Genomic DNA, 19,800 nt, shown 5'->3' with positions numbered 1-19,800 from the left:
ACAGACAGAATGGATTATCGCAGATCAACTAACCAATCACGCATCCAATACGCTTCATCATTGGCTCCCTTCTTTGCAGTGGTAAGGTAACCACCTGCTGACATGTTGGTGACTTCATAAAACAAGTCCCACTTCTTTCGTTCGGATGTACCTGCAAGCTCTCCACTCTTAGCTGCGCTGGAAGGCCAACAACGCGAGGGCTTGAGGTCTGGATTTTCCACGTGACTATGCGATGGCGCTATTGCTTTTTGTTGTGCTATAGCAATAACAGGAGAGTGCTTCGTAAGAAAGGTTCCATCCTTCCCAATTTTGCGGTCCGGTGGGGCCCATAGCAAGCACCGACTGAGATCGTGGCGATGGACGGTGGAGATCAGTTTGACCTTTCCAGAGATCGGTCCATTTTCTTTTCTTCTTTTCCCACTGATTGTTAATTACAAAATCACTTTTAAATTTTAAAAAATATATATATGTCATTTTATTAAAATATCAATAGAACGAAGATGTAGTGATATCAGTAGATTGGATTGGGACAAGTCGTCTGAACAAACTAATTTAAAAAAAAAAACGAAAAAAAATGGACATCCCATTAAGAAGTAGGATCAGATACGAATATTTAGATTTGGTTTAAATTAAATATCCAATTAGATCTGGATCTGGATTCAAATTTGAATTCATAACGATCCCAGTTCCAATATCCATATATACATGCAGTTCCGATTCAGTTGTGTACTTGAAAGTCGGATCAGATTCTGAAAATAAAAGTCATGTTTTTGGATTATAAATTTAAAAAAAGGACTTGGATATAGTATAGAGATCTCTTCATTCACGTTCAAATCTGAATACAAATCCAAATGTGAACATCCATTTGCTTGATTCCATGTCGTTGACATTTGAAAAGAGCATTAATTAAGAATGTTAGAACGGGTCGAGCCAACTCGAGCTCGGCTCGTAAGCTAAACGAGTTGAGTTCGAGCTTAACTTTGTAAATGAGTCGAGTTTGAATTGGATGAACTCAACTCAATTAAGCTCATTTATCACTAATACTTATTCTTGTAATTTCAAAAACCTAAAATGGCTTAACTAAAATCATGAAAATTTTATGCAAAAAATATATATTAAGAGACGTAAGCTTAAGCGAGTCGCTGAGCTATATGTGAATAGAGTGGAGTTCGAGCTGGGCCCGATGATCAGTTAAGTATTTGGTTATAACAAACGAGTTCAATGTTTAAACCCATATAAAAATCACGTTTCTTGGAAAAAAACATCAAACCACTGCCTTCAAAACCTTATAATATCTTTATTTATTTTATAGATTCGTAATGTTTGAATATTAAAAAAAAAAAACCAACAAGGCAAGTTGAATTATAATATCTTTTTTTATTTTATAGATTCGTAATGTTTGAACATATATTAAAAAAAAAAAACCCAACAAGGCAAGTTGAAAAAGAAACAAAGTGAAAAATGTAAAGAATGTGCTAAAAGAAGACTCGAGCGCTCAACCTTTTTCATATTTGTATAAATAGAAGAAGCGACGACTGGATGGTAACTGTAAAAAGCAAAATATAGGAAAGACGATTAATCAAACAAAGGATTTGCACCATATTCAACTTTCCCGTGTTGCTTTATCGCTCTAATCTGATTAGGAAAGCAACCGGCGGATCCATCCGGAATCCTCGAAGTTAGTTTTCTCAAGAAACATATCAAGATCGAAAAGGTAACATTTGATCTTTCTAAGAGTCGATAAGCATTCAACTTATCTCGATCAAATTAAATGGGTTTGGATCATCAGATATCATTATCCATTCCATGACGGTGGACTTGCCTATTTATGAAGAAACTACTTCTACGTAAAAATAGAAGAGAGAGAGAGAGAAAGAGAGAGCGACTGTTCTTACAAATTTGAAGAATTTAACAAGAGAGAGGAGGAGGAGCATCATGGGTAAGATCATGAAGAAGGCTGTCATGAAGAGACCGGTGACTCTTGATGTTCTTCCCGAAGAAGTCGTTGCAGAGATCACAGCGCGCGTTGTTTCGTCATCGCCGGCCATGTTGTCGGTTTCTGATCTTGCCAACATGAAGCTCACGTAAGTAGTTTTCTGTCATCTCAAATAGATTCAATTTTCAAGCACTTTTCATGGATTTTCTAAAGGGTTTGATTCAAATGGGGTGAGTAGATGCAAGATGTTGGGTGAAGCTGCAAGGGATAGATGGGTGCTCAAACGAGCCACCATTGTGGACAGGTCTCGAGGGCTGGGCTGGTGGCTGTATCGGCAGGGTTCGTGGCGGTTGGTAGTGGATTGCGCAGAGGCAGGAAATCAACTAGCATCCTGCATTCTAGGCATGGTATGAATTTGTGGTTCTTCTTGTTTCTAAGACGAGAAATTCTGCATCTTTCTCTCTCTTTTCATATATCTGCTATGTATGTATAATATGTTTTTGCATTCTAATTTATGTAATGATCAGTTGACACTAATATGCTTTATGTGTTGGTGGGGCTGGAGGTTGAATGCTATAATAAGAAGAGAAAGGAAAATGGCAAGTTGCACCTAGCGGTAGCAGCAGAGGAAGGTTGCATGGAAGCCATGTATGCTCTTGGAATTTTGCTCTTATCAGAACAAGGGCCATCAACAGCTGTAGGCGTGGAATGGCTGGAAAGAGCCGCTAAAGCCGGCGGTGGCGGAGCTGCCGGACTGGTCAAGAGTAGGAAGAAGGCTATGCAAATGCTAAGGGACCTGTGGATTGCAGACGGACTCCTGCAGCCTCAACCATGGCACTGTGCGGATGATGAGTGCGGCAAGCTGGCAAGAGGTGAAGCCTCGAAAGGTTGGTGGTGTGAGGAAGACGAAGAAAACGACAGACGCTTCTGCTCATCTCTATGCAGATCGATCTACGAGTTCAATAAATTTGTCAAACAACTGTGATGAGTGATATAATTTTGGTGATAGCAAATAATAAATCTTATTGCGTGTGTTTAGTTTTGAAAAAATAGATGCAAAAATTCAAGTTTTGGATTTGGATTTAGTTTCAGAAGTATCAATCTGAAAACGATACCACCTTAAATGTGATATGCTCAACGCGTGTTTGTTTCACCCAACATTTCAGATCCGTTAAGAATCGATACTTCTCCCTCCTCCTCTTTGACTTCAAATCTACGGTTTTTTATATGTAACATGAATTTGAGGTCCACACTACACCTTTTAATGAAACCTGAGGCTATCAAACACCAACCTTAGTTACTACCTTTCGTTATATATATCCGATACATACAACTATCGATCTCAATTTCATTACCAAAAGCATGTTTCTCATTTGGATGTATCAAATCCACCACCAAAGCCCGTCCTTGGATTGGAATCATGAGTTTTAACAATCAGATAATTGGAGTACGTGGTCTGACTTCTTAAATTTCTTTTCGAATTTTATTCTGGATGCTTATTATCAGAGTTATGAACGACTCTTGTTTTTTTTTTCCTAAGATTTAAGTATGAGCCTTCTCGTTTTGATCTTCATTTGATTTCTTAATCTTAAGCTGAAAATCCCTTTAAACCGCAGGATCGATCATCATTTAACTTGATTAGGCATAAGCAAAAATCAAGTTACTTTGATTAGCTTTCTTAATTTTTGGCTTATGACTAATAAGTTACTTTGGCTAAAACACATCATTTAACCTCAAATAACGTTTGAAATCTATTGGTTTGTAAAAATTTTAGTGATGCAAAGTGGGATCCCATGAAATATATCAAGGATTGACTAGAAAACGATCAATTATTTTCACATTAATGTTGTTGATAATTAAAACCTGCAAACCGAACCGTCGTGCATGGTCCACCTGGGAATCCAGCGATATGATACTTCCGGGAAGATGCTTTCACCGTCACTCACATTAGTGACCGAAAAATTTTTGGTTGAGAGGCACTATAATAAATCCATGAATTGTGGGGCCAGTGTGGGCATCCTCTATACCGACACTCGTAGAACTTTAACCATGATCGCTAGTCCACCCAAATAGATAAGGATGTCAATGGATCGGGTTTGAATTGAATACATATCATGTGTGTTTTGAATGCGAGTATTCAAATGTTAGGATTCCGATTGAAATTCAAAAATGAATAAAGAAAAATTTTATAGTAACATATCCAAATCTGAGTTTACGATATATGAATCTGGTGTCGAAATTCACAAGACTAAACCTGAATCTGATTTTTAAACTGAATCCAAACCCCAACCATATGTTTGAAGGACAATCGCGAGAGATAATTGCCAGGTCCGAAAGTACGAGCGTCACTAGGAAGGGATTTCTATTACCGAAAAAATACAGCCAAATATTTCGGCAGAAAGATTGTGGTTAAAAGCCAGAAAACAACCGTGGTAAATGATCATGGACAAACTTGTTCGGGTTCTTATTGAAAAATGGCTGAAGATTTCCGGCCAAATGTTGTTTAAAGTACAGGGTAAGAACCGAAGAGCAGTAATTTTAGCAGTTTGCCGGCCGTCCATCGCCCTCACGCAGAATGTCGGCACCGTCGGATCCGGCTCGGGACAAAACGGCGCCGAAGATGATATAGAGGGGGTTCCTGCCGCCTAGCGTTGCCCGCGGAGGCGGTCTCCTTCCTCGCGCGCTGTCTTTTGGTTGATGCTAACGTTTGTTTGGTTGGGACTGATAATCTCTTTCCCTCCCCCGACCTTTCGCGTCATCGTGGAAAGAGACAGGGGTTTGTTCAGAGCGGGAGTGGGGGGCGAAAGGCGCCAAGAACCAAGCTGTTGGGAAAAATTTTCCCCAAGGTGACCTTTACCAAGCGCCATTGATGGTACTGTCTCTCTTTTCTCTCTGAACTCTCTGCATTTTGCTTTCCTTGAAGAGATCGGAAGTCAAGGGGACGAATCGAAGAGGACTGAAGAATGAAGGATGGGGGTTCGGTCTTTGATGGCGACATTCTGAAGATTTCGAGCTCCGAGTGACGGGGAAGGGAGGGAAAGGGGCGGAAGAAGGAAAAAGCAACGTCGATGTCGTGACCTGCACCGCGGGAGGGCGACCGCCGGACGCGTTTGTTCCCGGGCCGTCTGCTGAAAAATATCGCTCCTCTGCTTCTTCCTCTTCTTCCGCGGCTCCGCCTCCTCCTCGTTCTTGTCCTTTAGCCTCTCCCCTTTCTCTTCTTTACACTTCCACTTCTGCTCATCTTGGTCTCTCCCGTTCGCTGTCCTTATCCGGGAAAGAAGGGGCGGAGTTCCGAAGTAAACGGCGATTGGATGCGTTTGGGAGAGAAGGTACGTAAGTTCAAGGTCTGCGACCTCTTTCTTTTGGTCTTGCTTGGTTTTTAAGGATGAGAGGAGGAGGCGATTGGATTTCTTTAGTCAATGCTGTTATTCTATCTTGTGGCTGAGTGAGGAAAGGGTTTTCTGATGCAGTGATTGGTATCATCTGAAGGATCTCTCGTTTGTTTTGTTCTTCTCTGGATCTTTTTTCGGATGATTTCTAAAGATTTTGTGAAGCTCGAGCTCCTTTCTTCATTTTTTGTTCTTCCGTTTTCTCATATGTGCCTATCTGCTTGTCTGAAGAGTGCGCGAGCGTCCTAGTTGCCTCTGAATTTTTGCTGGGTTTCCTTTTCGTTGTTGGTTTTACGATCTTTGTGGTGGTTCTTGTGGAATTTAATCTCATGCCTTCTATTTCGTTTTCCTCTCTTTACTTTGTTTCTTTTCAAGAGGAGGCAAAAAATGTTTTTTCCTTTCTGAACTGTCATATATGAACAATATTCCGAGTTGTGTTTGATCTGAACTGACTGAGAATTTAGAGTTTGTATGTGTACAGCTTTAGCGGATTATAAATCTGAAGGGTTCGTTTCTTTGCTTAAATCTTTCCAATAATGAACTTTCTGCAGCATTCTGTATGCAAATGCGATCTCCGTCTGCTTTGTAGATGCCAGATCCTGTTCTGCTATATTTTTTTCTCCGTTCTATATGATTATGGGTTCCACTTCTTTTATTTAGTTATTCTTTTTGGGATAAAAGAATCAAAAGCCCGCTTTTTTGTTCCTCAAATTTTTTGACCTCCACTCCACTTTTGCTTTTGGATTAGAATTGGTGAATGCAAAGGAGGGTACACTTCTCTCCTCTTCCTTCATTCAGAAGAATAGGAAAACGGTCCTCTCTCTCTCTCTCTCTCTCTGTGGCATGAGAAAATGTATGGGTGTGTAGACTGCTGCTTGTGGGCCTGTGGCTCATAAATCTGCCATTATAAGACACGGCTTTTCCTTTCAATTAGGTAGGGCAGTAACGGGTGTGTCCCGACTCTTTTTTGTTCTTGGCTATGCCATTTGCTTACCCATCCTTCTCATATAATTTCCTAGCTAGTTCATAATTAGTTTAAAATTGGTAGCTCTGCCTTATGATGGTAGTTTTATGAGTTGCTTTAATATTAGCTGAGTTTTCATTTAATAGATTTCGTTATGTGAGTGTTTCAACTCTCCGCGGTTTCCATGTGATAATCCTAATCATTCTATCATATTAGGACCTGTATTGTCTGATACAGTGTGCATTGGCCGCTTTCTCAAATGATGCTGGGCCAATCTGTATCGTTTCTTTATATATTTTAAGTAACAAGTTATTTGAGGAGCAAAGACCATCAATTTTATGCCTATTTGTATCAGTTGATATGGCACAATTCGTTGGATCATCAGCAAAACAATACAGCTCTGCTACCGACATTAAAAACGCTACTTGGTCGAGCTATATTTCCGTCTGCAGTTATTTTGAACAATTTGCAGCAAGAGACAAAACTTTTTCTTATGGGTTCCAGCTTTCTTGCGTTAAAATCATGTTTTCACAAGTTTCATTGTTTGTTTGTGCTGTGGTCTGGTAGAATTTGCTTGACAAGCGGCTGGTGTAGAAAAATTGAGTTATTTAGCCATTCTTTTTGTACTGATGTCTAAGTCTGTGAAATGTTGTTTTCTTTAGATATTATCGAAATCGAATCACGTCTATTTGCTGCTTTTTCTTGCAAAATCAGTGGCGATAACTCAGGGAAGGATGTATAGCAAAGGTTTCGTGTCGGCTGCCGGGAAAACGATCCGGATTCCGACCTTTACGGTGGCTATTTTCATGTGCATCATCCTCATATGGATCTCTGACGGCTCCAGCATTGACGCCGGCATCCGTGCGCTGGTGACTCACCGCCAGCGTTTCCATGACTTAAGGCTCGCACTTTCCCGGAACCTGAGAAAAGACGTTGGCAGCAGCAATCCCATCGTTGGCAGCGGCAATGGCGTCGCCAGAAGGGACAATATGGACGTCGGCAGCGGCTCGGCCGTCAACGGCAGTGTTAAATCTGGTGACAAGCGCGTTGTCGAGTGGATGGCCGTCGGTATCGAGCCGAACATAACGGCGAGAGCCCTGGAGATGCTGGGCCGCTCGACCAGGGACCCATGCCAGACGGAGAAGACGACGAGGATCTCCGTCTCAGGACTGGACGCCGGGTTGCCCGAGCTGCTTACCGGCGAGATCCACCGGTTTCTTGTGCGGACCTACAGCGAAGCCGGGGACCCTCGTTGCGCCGGCGGAGATTTCTTCGAGGTGGATCTCTCAGGCGAGTCCTGGAAATCTCGACCGCCTCTCACAGACAATGGCGATGGATCCTACATTCTCTCACTGCAGGTCCATCCTGACTTCCCGGGCGACTATGTTCTCGGCATTCGTCTCCTCTTCCGGAGCTACGAGGGAACGAAGTTTCACCCGAACCGGTTCATGTACGATCGGCTGATGCTCAATGCCACCATCCGGTTTACCTCCGGTGAGGGTACTGTTTTCGCGCCGGAGCTCCGTCTTTGCAGTGCTTCTGACTTCGACCGCGACGCCTGGTCCGGCCGATGGACGCGCCACGCGCGAAATGAGACGTGCGAGATCAACGGCTCCGGCCGATTCATCTGCCTCCCTTTGAACCACCCGTGCCGGTCTCCCTGGTGCGACGGCGCCCTCGGTGCACTTGAGAGCAACGGGTGGGTCTACTCTGCTCACTGCGCGTTCCGCATCTTCGATCGAGAGCCGGCGTGGCGGTGCCTCTCCGGCCGGTGGCTGTTCTTCTGGGGCGACTCCAACCACATGGACACCATCCGCAACCTACTCACTTTTGTTCTTGGCGTCCAGTCCGTTGAATCCATCTCCCGCCGCTTCGATGCAACTTATCGGAATCCGGCGGACCCGTCGCAGTACGTCCGCATAACCAGCATCTTCAACGGCCACTCGAACGTGTCGATGAACTTCGAAGGCCTGAGGTCGCTGGATCACCCGGAATACCGCGACCTCCTCAAGTCGTACTTCACTGGCAGTACCTCCCCTGATGTGATGGTGATGAACTCGGGCTTGCACGACGGGATCGGCTTCAGGAGGGCTAGCGAGTTCGCGGAGAGCGTGACTCGAGCGGCGGAGTTCTGGGACGAGGCGCTGGGGGAGGGGCGTAAGAGGCCGGAGATTATTTACCGGACGACGGTGACGGTGGCGGGTTACACGAGGCCATTCGCGTACAATCCCCAAAAGATGGAGTTGTACAACGGGATGGTTCTGGAGGGATTCCGGCGGAAGGGGCTGGTGGGGAAGGTGGTGGACGCCTTCGACATGACCTTTCCCTGGCACTACGACAACAACTGCAGCGACGGACCGCATTACGGCCGGCCACCGGCGAAGAGCCGGTGGCGGGGCGGGCAGATAGGGCACCAGTACTTCGTCGACCTCATGCTGGTGCACGTCCTTCTCAATGCCGTCTGCGGCTTGCCAACCCAGTAAGTGCACTAAACCCCATAGGCAGACTAGGAGAGCCACCCATGTGCAGCCGCGGAGTTTGCTAGGTGCATTGTTATGTAAGTAATTTCATGTTCTTGTAATTAATTCGTTTCTGAGATTTCATGTGAAGGTATAAAAATGAGTTTTGCTTTCGGTCAATTTTCTTTTGGGTGGTCGAAAATTGATTAGAAAATGCATTTAAATCTTTTTTTTTTCCCTTTTGAAAAAGCTGATTGAGGATATACTTAGCCGGTGGATGTTACTCGGAATCAAGCATTGTTTTCTTGATCTGCTACCACTAAGGATTATGTATAGTTAGATTAAATCTAGATCCGATATCAAACTTGGATTGAAATTCAATTCTAATAGTTTCGTACTTTCATTGAATTTTGCCAAAGTCTGTAGTGAGCGTTACGGGTGTCGTTTGACTTTGAGCTTCCACGGAAGCAATTAAAAAGAAGAGCTCCCATTGAAGTAAGTTATAATGCCGTGATCCATGTGAACAATAATCACTTTGCAATCAGCTAAGAAGAACCGGAGCTGTGAAGTTAAAAATGTTTGAGTTGAATCATTCAATTACGAATGACCATGTATTTATTCTCTGGTACAAAAAATACAAACTAATAAATGCAAGGCACCTTTAAGCAAGGTCAACGCTTTTTGTCCTTTTTCAAAGGAAGAAGGGCATTTTTCGTCTTCGAGACTACTTGGTCCAATGAAAAGAAGCCACGTATCCCATGCAGGCGTGCTTCAAGTTCAAATATAGGAGGGAGGGTTCCCGCTGCCCCGCAAAGGCAGTGGTCTTCTTTGGTTTGACGGTGGCGTTGGGTTAGGAGGACCGGCCGGGAGTCCTCTCTCATCTGTTCCTCCGCGAATTCTTCCGTCCTTCACGGGGGAAAGAGGCTCTCCTGACCGGGAAGGGGAAAAGGGAGCCAGAACACCGACTTTCTGCAACTATTTTTTCCATAGTGTTGTATCCCGTCCCGAGCGCCATTGTTGGTAAACCGGAGTTCCGATTCTCCTTCCTCTTGCTTCTCTCTGCATTTCCCATTCCCCGAACATATCCGAAGGCAAGAGGACGATGGGAAGAGACGAGGAGATGGGTGAGGCTTTCGATGGCAACGTTCTGAAAGATTGAGCTTCCAGTGACGGAGAAGAGACGACGGAGCTATTTGTCGTGTATGTTTCATCTTGGAAGAATAGGGATAGTGCTTTGTCTTGGATTCCCACATTGCCGGGAGCCAATTTATGAGGAAGAGGGAGAGAGAGGAAAAAAATAAGGAAGGTAATTTGTTCTTTCCTAATGGCCGAGAAAGAGATGCTCCTCTGTTTTCCATCTTCTTCGTTCTGAAGACCTATTTGTCGTCGGATTCGCGGCTGCTAGAGACCGGGAAGTCCAAAGGAATTCCCATTTTAGGAGCTCAGGGAGCCGTCTCCCTGGTCCTCGTCTCCTTTCTCTCCGAAATTAGTGGCGAGAACTCGAGGAAGGATGTCTGGCAAAGGTTTTGTGGAGGCAGCCGGAAAAACAATCCGGATGCCGACCGTTATGGTGGCTATTTTCGTGTGCATCATCCTCATATGGATCTCTGACGGCTCTGGCATCGATGAAGGTATCCGGGCGCTCCAGCGCTTCCGTGATTTGCGAATCGCACTTTCTCGGAACCTGAGAAACGACGATGGCAGCTATGATGGCGATGTTGGTACCGGCACCAAAGATGTCTGCGCGGCCGATAGTCTCACCGGAAGCGGCGACGTAGACAAAGATAGAAATACTAGCAATGTTAATGGCAGTGTGGGATCTGGTGAGACAAGCGTTGTTCCGTGGATATCCATCCCTATCGAGAAGAACATAACCGCGAGAGCCATGCAGAGGCTCGGCAGCTCATCCAGGGACCCTTGCCAGAATGAGAAGACGACGAGGGTCTCTGTCTCGGGGCTGGATGCCGGGTGGCCAGAGCTGCCCGCAGGGAAAATCCACCGTTTTCTATTGCGGACCTATAGCGAGGCAGGGCGCCCTCGCTGTGCCGGTGGAGATTTCTTCGAGGTGGATCTCTCCGGCGAGTCCTGGAAATCTCGGCCGCCTCTGATAGACAATGGCAACGGGTCCTACGCTCTCTCCCTTCAGGTCCACCCAGACTTCCCAGGAGACTACTCCCTCACCGTTCGTCTCCTCTTCCGGAGCTATGAGGGAACGAAGTTTCATCCCAATCGGTTCGCCTACGATCGCCTGATGCTCAACACCACCATCCGATTCACCGCTAGCGAGGACACCGCTGCCCCGCCGGAGCTCAAGCTCTGTGGAGCTTCTGACTTCGACCGCGACGCCTGGTCCGGCCGATGGACTCGCCTCGCGCGAAATGACACGTGCGACATGAACGACTCCGGGCGATTCCTCTGCCTACCTTCCGACCACCCGTGCCGGGCGCCTTGGTGTGACGGCGCCCTCGGTACGCTCGAGAGCAATGGGTGGGTTTACTCCGCCCACTGCGCGTTCCGCATCTTCCACCGAGAGCCTGCGTGGCGGTGCCTCTCCGGCCGGTGGCTGTTCTTCTGGGGTGACTCCAACCACGTAGACACCATCCGCAACCTACTCACCTTCGTCCTCGGAGTCCAGTCCGTCGAGTCCATCGCACGCCGCTTCAACGAGACGTATCGGAACCCCGCGGACCCGTCGCAGTATGTCCACATTACCAGCATCTTCAACGGCCACTCGAACGTGTCGTTGAACTTCGAAGGCCTGAGTTCGCTGGATCACCCCGAGTACCGCGACCTCCTCCGGTCGTACTTCGCCGGCAGTACCCTGCCGGACGTGATTGTGATGAACTCGGGCCTGCACGACGGGATCGGCTGCAGGAGGGCCAGCGAGTTCGCGGAGAACGTGGCTCGCGCGGCTGAGTTCTGGGACGAGGTGCTGGATGGCCGGCGTAAAAGGCCGTTGATTATTTACCGGACGACGGTGACGGTGGCGGGTTACACGAGGCCATTCGCGTACAACCCTCAAAAGATGGAGTTGTACAACGGGATGGTTCTGGAGGGGTTCCGGCGGAAGGGGCTGGTGGGGAAGGTGGTGGACGCCTTCGACATGACATTTCCCTGGCACTACGACAACAACTGCAGCGACGGACCGCACTACGGCCGGCCGCCGGCGAAAAGCCGGTGGACGGGGGGGCAGATAGGGCACCAGTACTTCGTCGACCTCATGCTGGTCCACGTCCTTCTCAACGCCATCTGCCCATTGCCAACTCGGTAAACCCCCGGAGCAAATTAGGAAAACCAAGAGTCTCGCTTGTGCTGCAGCTCACTCTGCATAATCAATTCTTTTCGTTGTGAACTGGGCGCATTATTACTATTGTAAGTAATTTTTTTGTTCTTGTAATTATGTATTCTCTTAAATTCTCTGGAGGAGTTATGAAAGATTGAAAATGAGCTTCGTTTTTGAACATTCTCCATCATCTCTCTCTCTCTCTCTCTTTTTGTGGGTGGTCGGAAAATGATTCAACAATCCTTGTAAATCCTTTTTGGTCGTAAAAAAAAAAGCTGATTTGGTCCCTTGTGTTGGGTGCAGATCTTCCTCTTTTCTTTTCCTTTCGCCGGTGGATGTTGGAACAGCAGATTCGGTATAATCTGAACAATGAAAAAACAAGTTTGGCATGAAGGAAACCAACTGTTTACTGTAACAAAATTTGGACTCTTGGTTTTGTAGCTTGTTATTGTTGGTGGAGGTCCCATAACTCCACAAACCAAAAAAGGCTTCCATGATCAATTGAAAAGAAAGCAGAAAAAGTTGGGTAGGTTGTTTCCCGTCTGCTGCTGCTGGTTTTTACAATTTCCCTGTGCCGGTGGCGAAATAGAACTGAAGGGGCCCCTTCCTCCTAGCATTTAGTGGGGTGGTTTCACCTGCTTTTCTTTTTCTCTTGGTGAGAAAAGCACTTCATAGGAAAACAGAGGTGAAACAAATGCACCTCCTTCCTTTACAGGCTGGGATATGTCACATCAATTTGACTAGCCTGTAATTATCTTTCGAATAATTAGAAAACTGCGAGCGAGAGCCTTCTAAATGCCAAAAACAGCAGCTATCCATTGAGACTCAGTTCACCAGAAGCCACTATGACCACTCACCGACTACACTCTCTTTCTCTCTCTCTAAAAACTCCACATGACAGCACAAATCATGCATGAACAAAAGCAAAATTCCATTTAGTCCTTTGTCTGCAACATAGGTGAAAAGCGACGTCCATAATTGCCAACGATAATGAGACGAACCAAAGTCAATAATTGATTGCGAAACGCGTGACATGAGCGGTACCCTTTTTCCTTGCCTTCGGCATGTTAGATTAACTACAAACTACCCAAATGTCGACCCAATAATAGCGCCTCACTAATGTAAAATTGGATTCGATTCGGATATATAACTTTTTTTTTATTGAAATTTGAATCCAAATATGATTAAGAATATATTCGATCCGTTGACATTCCTACATACATTTACACTGATAAAAAAAAGGAATGGATCTGAATAGTAGTCAGATTGGGATGTGCTAGGAAGATCCGAACAAGTTGAATCTGGTAAGTGGTGGATCCAAACTACTTACATGAATATACGAATTGGGTGGTGGCTGGTTCTGAGCTATGGTTGGAGAACAACATTACACCCAAATGCTCTTTTGAAGCTACAATTTTTTTTTTAATTACAATAAAAAGAAAAAAAAATCTAGGTTTACACAACCACCGTTGGAAAGGAGAGGTTTAAGTTGCAAGGGATATTATTGTTTTATGGTGGGTGGCACAGCAGAACAAGGCAAAGCATCCCAAAAAAGCGACACAAAAGCGCCGTCGCATGACCCACCGGAAATAAATAGAACCGTAAAAGAAGGATTCATATCAGAGTGTCGATTGTTCAGGTATGGCCTGAATGGAACGGCCTGCATTTTGATTTTTGTCATTTTCAAATTTGGTTCCCACTCACGTTCCAGCATACGGAGTAGGATCTGACTTATAAAATTCAAGACCGAACATGGGTGTGACCTCAACACCAGGTATGTAGTATTTTTAAGTCATTTCATTGCCGAAATATTGAAAACCACAAGAAAAAATTTTCTCTAGTAGAATTGCAAGTCCAAGAGTTATGAGATGAGAGGGTCTAGGGGCACAATTAGTTGGTTGGGTTACCGGCATGTTTAAAGACATGTTTCTACTTCAATTTCAATGGATGTTATATTGAGTTTTAAGGTGGTGAAACATGATTCCTAAGTTGAAGGGTGCACCAGTGCTATCACCGACACAATCCAGGTCCCTGCAGGCAAAGAGATAGGGATGTCTTTGAACATCTTCTTTCGGCAATGGATTGTTAACCTCTCGTTCTTTCGGCAATGGATTGTTAACCTCTCGTTCTCCCAAAAATTAGATGACTATGATCAATAAAAAAAAAAAAAAAAGAACATCAATGAACCATTTGGCTATTGGCAATTAGTTATACCCAATTGGCAAACTCCAGGTGCCTCTAAAAGAACTGAATATCAAGAAATAGCAGTATTTAACTCGCCGGAAGAAGGCATTTACACCTTTGAGTTTAAGACAACTCCAGGGTTTGATATCCCGAACATTTTTCTAAAAGAGATAGTCACACCCTAGAAGAAGAAGAAGAAGAAGAAGAAGAAGAGATTTTTTAGCAGTATGTCTTCGTCTTTTAAACTTACAAACCTCCTCCTGCCCAGCTCATACATAAACGATGGAAAGAAAGTCCTTCAACTCACATCTGGATGCCCCTCATTGGCCTGGAGAAGTTAATCTTGGACAGCAGAAGTAATTCAGGAGACCATCGCATCGGTCCGATATAACTTCGCCAAGGTTCCCCCGCAGTTCGACTGTTTCCCTCTTCTTTTCAGCTGAAAAAAACCCACCTCAAAAGGAGGCTATCCCAGATAACTTCATCTTTTCCATGGCCTGACGCAAATAAGTGAAAAATGTCCTGTGAATCAAACGGCCCCTTAAGCATCACTGAAATTGACGAACGGCTCGTATCCCTTTAATAACTCAAGTAAGGTTTGAAAAAGATACACGTAGCCAGTTCTGTTGTTCATTTTTCAACAAATCCCTCCACTCCAGCATACTAATTTATCCAAGTCAATAAAGATCATGAATCTTCACCAAATCAATTAGGTTGCCATTTGTACAAGCTTTACTGTTCAGAGCAACAACCATATGGCTCCAAGTACCGATTCAATGAGTGCCCAACTTCCAAGCTCTAACTGCGGATGATGGCACCATCAAACTTCAGGGAATCTCATAAAGAGCACCATCAGAACCTGTAGCGAGGTGCCGTTCTTTTTCTGCCAAGGTTTCCAGGCCTTCCAATTTCAACAAGAATAAACCTGCCATCAAAAAACTGACATTCCCCTCCATGAAAAGTTTGCTTCCTCACTGTCTAGATGGATATTCACGCTGAACTTTAACGAACTACAAAAATCAAATGTACCTTGCCATTCATCTCGTTAACTGCCAATTGAGCATGGTCTTGACGAGCATAAGAAACAAAAGCGTACCCTAATGATTGAGAAGCTTTGTTCCTCGCAATTTTAACTGGAATAAAGACTAACTCAGTAATTGCAGACCCAAAAAGGTTGGAAGAAACAAATCCAAATACTGCAGTCATAAAAGCTACTTCTAAAAAATGAGTAAAAGGGAATAGTTTAGAACCGATGCCAAGTAATCACATAAACGGACAGCATGGGAGACAATAAAAGCAAGAAAGATGAACCATATGAGTTCATCACCTCAGTGATCAAAGTGTGTTGTTAAAAATGGCACATACCAGCAAAAATTTACAACTGCTATGTAGTAAGCACACTATGAATAGAAAGTACATAAGGAAGATGAGAAAGAAAGGGAAAGAGAGAGAAAGACCCCGGAGGGGCATCAGCTTTTGTGATTTCACAAGTATTATAGGATTTAAGAGCTACTAACGTTTAATAGCTTGTAAAACAAAACTACTAGAAACCAAAAATATAAGCCCAATCTGGTTAAATTCAACAACCAAAAGGAAAAAGACTAACAGTCTAACAGCAATACATCAAAAAGACAGATTCACCTTCATTGACTTCCCCAAACTCTGAAAATTTCTTTCTCAGGAAGCCCTCGTTGGTCGACAGCGACAGTCCTGGAACATTAAGTAAAAAGACGGGAACAAGACATCATTAGAAGAACAGAGAAAGAAATCATAATGTGCACTAACGCATGAGAGATACGCATAAATTTCTATTTATTCATGTTGTAATAAATCCTTTACACCACCATCTCTGAAAAATCAGGGTATTGACTTAGGAACACTTCAAATTTGATGTTCTGTGGAACATGGAATTCCCATGTTGTTTGGTGATATGTAAGCAACAAAAGTAGCTCCTGTCACGAGTGTAATGCAATAGCTGCAGGAAAAGAACTGAGAAGAAAGAAGGAAATGTCCAGACCAGGATCAAAGGGTGTTGGAGTGATCCCAATTTAATAGGCTTCCTTAATTTCACAAAGTGTAGACCAAATGTAATTTGCTTCTTTCGCGGAGTTGCTGTAGCCCTATGTTTTGAGGGTCGACCTTCCTTGTACTCTGTTCTGTGATACTGGAGAATAGCCCAGTGCAGCTATGGACGTAGGACTTTTGTCTTCCCAAACCACGTAAAAATCCTTGTGCGTTTTCTCTCGTTCTTTCCTTCTTCTACTCAATCTCTAGTGAGTGAGAGGGTCTCGTTCCTAACAAATGGGCCTAGTGCTATGCCTGTTCTTGAAGTCCCCATATGAGAATCAGACACAACCCTTGCTAACAAAAGCTCTGAACAAAGCATTTACATGTGGAAAACATCTGCTGTTCACTCATGTGAAGAATGTGCTTATCAAACTCTTTTCCGAGAATGGGAAAAAACAACCTTAGGGTGAGAGATCATGCCATGCTGTTTTAACCTGTCCTATCCATGGTCACCTCCCCAACAAACATGTTTCTTTAACTCATAAAGCACGATAAAAGAATTGGTGCTTGCAGGTAGTTGCAGCAGATAAGAACACAAGCTCATACAATAGACAATGTTGCAGATTCTCAGGAAAAAGCTATTAGCTCATTAGCGCGGCCTATGAAATGCGCTTCTCGTCTGTCAATATTCAACTCTACTATCTGAACAAAATCGACCTAAGCGTCAGCTCCGAAACTTCATATAATTAATAGAAGGATAGCCAAACCAATCAAACGGAGCCGAGAAAATGCACAAAACATCAACGTTCATAGTGCTTAGAAAGTAGAAGAATGCCGCTCGAGTACGCATTTCTAACTGAATTTACAATCAGCTTTTGGCTAAAACTTCCACACAAGTTTCCTCTTGCGTGTTGGAAGAAAGACAATCCGAGAAAACCGCGGTTCAGAACAAATCAATATACTTCAATAGCGACAATCATAGTAGCAGAATTAATTCATCTCTAACATATAAAGTTTATCTTCCAGACCACCATAATGGTGATCCGGTAAGAAAAGAAGAGCAGGAACCCGGACCAGAACGAGAGACTTTGCCTAAGACCCAAAAAAACACACCCAATGAAGGTGCTGAAAAACATCTATTCAGATGAAAAGGGAAAGCAGAACAATTCTGATAGAACAAAAAAAGGGAAAACAAGGACCAGAACAAAGGCGTTACCTTTGATGAAGATTCTGGGGGAAGGTGGGTGTTGGCTCTGCAGATGATTTGCTGAAGACGCCAGAATAAGGGTTTTAGGGGATCGGCGGAATGAGACTAGGGTTTTGGAGGGAAAGAAGTTCGAAATTATTGGGGTTCTAGCATTAGAGGGGATGGTGGGTAGGAAACAAAGAGCCATTGGCCTTGAAAGAGGCCTTCCTTGTGAGGTGGGAACAGAAAACGCTGCTAAACTACAGTCGCCAATGGATCTGGTTGAGCTAAGACAATGGTTGGCGAGGTAGACATCCACTTCAACAAAATGGAGCTTCAGAAAATAGCGCTCCCATGTGTTGGATATAGGAAATGGTCCGTGTAATGTAGGTTACCAAGGGGCTAATTAGATTCTACCGTTCCAATTCACCGACACCATTCGGTTCTTTGCAACATAACATTGTAAATAAATTATTCCTGTTCAAAAATACAGAAGTTCCTAAAGAAATATAACTTTTAATATTTAAATTGCATTTCGTAAGTGTTTAGAATCAACAGAATGAACTTTTGTGATGTTAAATTTGGTCTCTACATCAAGAAGCTATCTCTTATCTGTTTTTTTTTTCTTTATATAAACTTCATTTAAGTGGTTAAATTTATAAAACAACACTGGAAACTACAACGATACACTGGAAATCATATCTTCGACGACAAACTCTAATCGCAGGCTCTACTGCTTTTGGATACCCATAGAGTAGACAAAATTGGAGAAAGTTAATTAGTTCTCAGTTGTTAGAGTTGATGGAATTGGTGGAATGGGCGTAACTTATAAACAGGACACTTCCATCTTTAAACAATGAATTACACTTACTAAGAAATCATCTATGACTTTCGTTCATGCAGTAAAGTTGTTCGAGCTAAGATCTCGTTGCTACCAACTCTTGCGCAAGTTCAAGTAGTTTTACACGCAGAGAGTGTGACTGGTTCTCACTTCTTGCGTGTGGTTTTCTCATATTTGATATGGAAAAAACGAACAAAAAAAAAAACTCACATAGGCCAAGAATCAAGTAATTTGTGTACATCGTCTTAAGGGGTTTAGCATAATTGGTTGAAAAGGCATGTGCATTGAGTGCACATAGCTTGTTTGATTCCTGTGAATGCTATTTCCTTCTACCTTAAAAGGTGAAAGCGCAACACTCTACTTAATAGGTACCCTGCATCATACCCAGTTCTCCATGCAGCCCAAGACCCTATATAAACATGATACCAGCCAGGGGCGGAGGGAAGGGAGGGCCCGCCCGGGCCATGGGCCGGGTGAGCCCAAGAAAAAAAATTCTTTTTACATTGAAAAAATCAAAATTTTTTAGTTTGGCCCGACCGGTCGCTCCTCGTCGCTTCTTTTGGCCTGACCCTTGTCCGGCTCGCAAATCGTCTTGGCCCGACCCTAGAAAAAATCCTGGCTCCGCTCCTGTACCAGCACACATTAAGCATGAGCAACTATCATTTGCCACTTTTTTTTTTTGGGAAGAAATTCTATGCCGGTAAGCAACTTGAACAAAATATGACAAGCTTGTGCCCAAGTCAATCAAACTTGAAAGCATGATGCCAGCACACATTAAGCATGAGCCTTCCAAGTTGAACCTAAACTCTTTCATGGTCTATTAAATTCCTTCATGTCATTCCCCTGGCTGCAAACCAGTCTGTATGTGAAGTTAATAAGTTGCATCTTCTTTGTGCAACTGTGAGTTTCGATGGAGCCAATTTAAAGAAGGACTGGAAATTTGAACAGGCTACAGAGAGTTCACAACAATGGGGAACAAGCAAGCAGGAGTGCTCTTAATTTTTCTTGTGGTCTTGTTGCTGGAGAAGGGCACAGTGGCACAGCCAGGTTTCCATCCTGAACCCCTGTGTCTCTCCCAGTACACATTAGCAAACAGGGCATGTGCACTTCTAAACGTAGAAAGGCCACACGAAAGCAAGCAGTCTGTTGAACAAGAAACGCATGAACTGCATGGCAGAAATGGCACTAGGAACCATGGAAGCATGCAGGAATGGGAGCACGAAACCGGTCGCCACCATGAGAAGCACCACCAACGCCACCGCCAGCACCAAAGCCATCGCCATCACTATGATGCGCGAGCCCATGAGTGTTGCAGGTGGCTTAAGAACATAGATACTGTATGCGTGTGCGACATCCTGCAACATTTGCCTCTCTTCCTTAGCAAGCCATACCATAACTACACACTTGAGGTTGAAGATAACTGCACCGTGGTCTACAGCTGTGGCCATGAACATGACCACTAGGACATGGTGCAACACATTTAGTAACCATTGGGTACTGGATAGTCTCCACTCTATCAGAGGTTTCCTCTGTGATAATGTTTAAATTGGG

The 19,800-nt window shown here is 44.1% G+C and overlaps 4 protein-coding genes across 6 annotated transcripts; 3 read left to right on the top strand and 1 right to left on the bottom strand.

Moving 5' to 3' along the window:
* The first annotated feature begins 1,935 nt into the window (after positions 1-1,935).
* Positions 1,936-2,921, top strand: LOC116260608 (uncharacterized). The gene is made up of 3 exons (XM_031639059.1): positions 1,936-2,084; positions 2,175-2,343; positions 2,502-2,921. The coding sequence occupies exons 1-3, from the start codon at positions 1,936-1,938 to the stop codon at positions 2,919-2,921; spliced, it is 738 nt and encodes a 245-aa protein (XP_031494919.1).
* Positions 2,922-4,485: 1,564 nt separating this feature from the next.
* On the top strand, positions 4,486-8,928 carry LOC116260194 (uncharacterized). 2 transcript variants are annotated; one of them, XM_031638337.2, is made up of 3 exons: positions 4,487-4,782; positions 4,860-5,265; positions 7,004-8,928. In XM_031638337.2, the coding sequence occupies exon 3, from the start codon at positions 7,024-7,026 to the stop codon at positions 8,770-8,772; it is 1,749 nt and encodes a 582-aa protein (XP_031494197.1). In that variant the 5' UTR covers positions 4,487-4,782; positions 4,860-5,265; positions 7,004-7,023; the 3' UTR covers positions 8,773-8,928. The 2 variants fall into 2 exon arrangements, with proteins under 2 accessions (XP_031494198.1, XP_031494197.1); XM_031638338.2 differs by having other exon boundaries at positions 4,486-5,280.
* Positions 8,929-9,075: 147 nt separating this feature from the next.
* On the top strand, positions 9,076-12,595 carry LOC116260193 (uncharacterized). The gene is made up of 2 exons (XM_031638335.2): positions 9,076-12,120; positions 12,335-12,595. Exon 1 carries the CDS (start codon positions 10,259-10,261, stop codon positions 12,017-12,019), a length of 1,761 nt encoding a protein of 586 aa, XP_031494195.1. The 5' UTR covers positions 9,076-10,258; the 3' UTR covers positions 12,020-12,120; positions 12,335-12,595.
* Positions 12,596-14,285: 1,690 nt separating this feature from the next.
* LOC116260110 (organelle RRM domain-containing protein 1, chloroplastic) lies at positions 14,286-17,785 on the bottom strand. 2 transcript variants are annotated; one of them, XM_031638203.2, is made up of 4 exons: positions 17,439-17,785; positions 15,857-15,925; positions 15,245-15,348; positions 14,286-15,140 (listed from the first exon to the last, which is right to left on the bottom strand). In XM_031638203.2, the coding sequence occupies exons 1-4, from the start codon at positions 17,614-17,616 to the stop codon at positions 15,126-15,128; spliced, it is 366 nt and encodes a 121-aa protein (XP_031494063.1). In that variant the 5' UTR covers positions 17,617-17,785; the 3' UTR covers positions 14,286-15,125. The 2 variants fall into 2 exon arrangements, with proteins under 2 accessions (XP_031494063.1, XP_031494062.1); XM_031638202.2 differs by having other exon boundaries at positions 14,286-15,154; positions 17,439-17,782.
* Between the last annotated feature and the right edge of the window lie 2,015 nt (positions 17,786-19,800).

The sequence above is a fragment of the Nymphaea colorata genome, chromosome 9, assembly GCF_008831285.2.
Source record: "Nymphaea colorata isolate Beijing-Zhang1983 chromosome 9, ASM883128v2, whole genome shotgun sequence".
Classification (NCBI taxonomy): domain Eukaryota; kingdom Viridiplantae; phylum Streptophyta; class Magnoliopsida; order Nymphaeales; family Nymphaeaceae; genus Nymphaea; species Nymphaea colorata.
The sequence above is the reverse complement of the archived record's forward strand: the minus strand, read 5'-3'. Positions and strand labels throughout refer to the sequence as shown.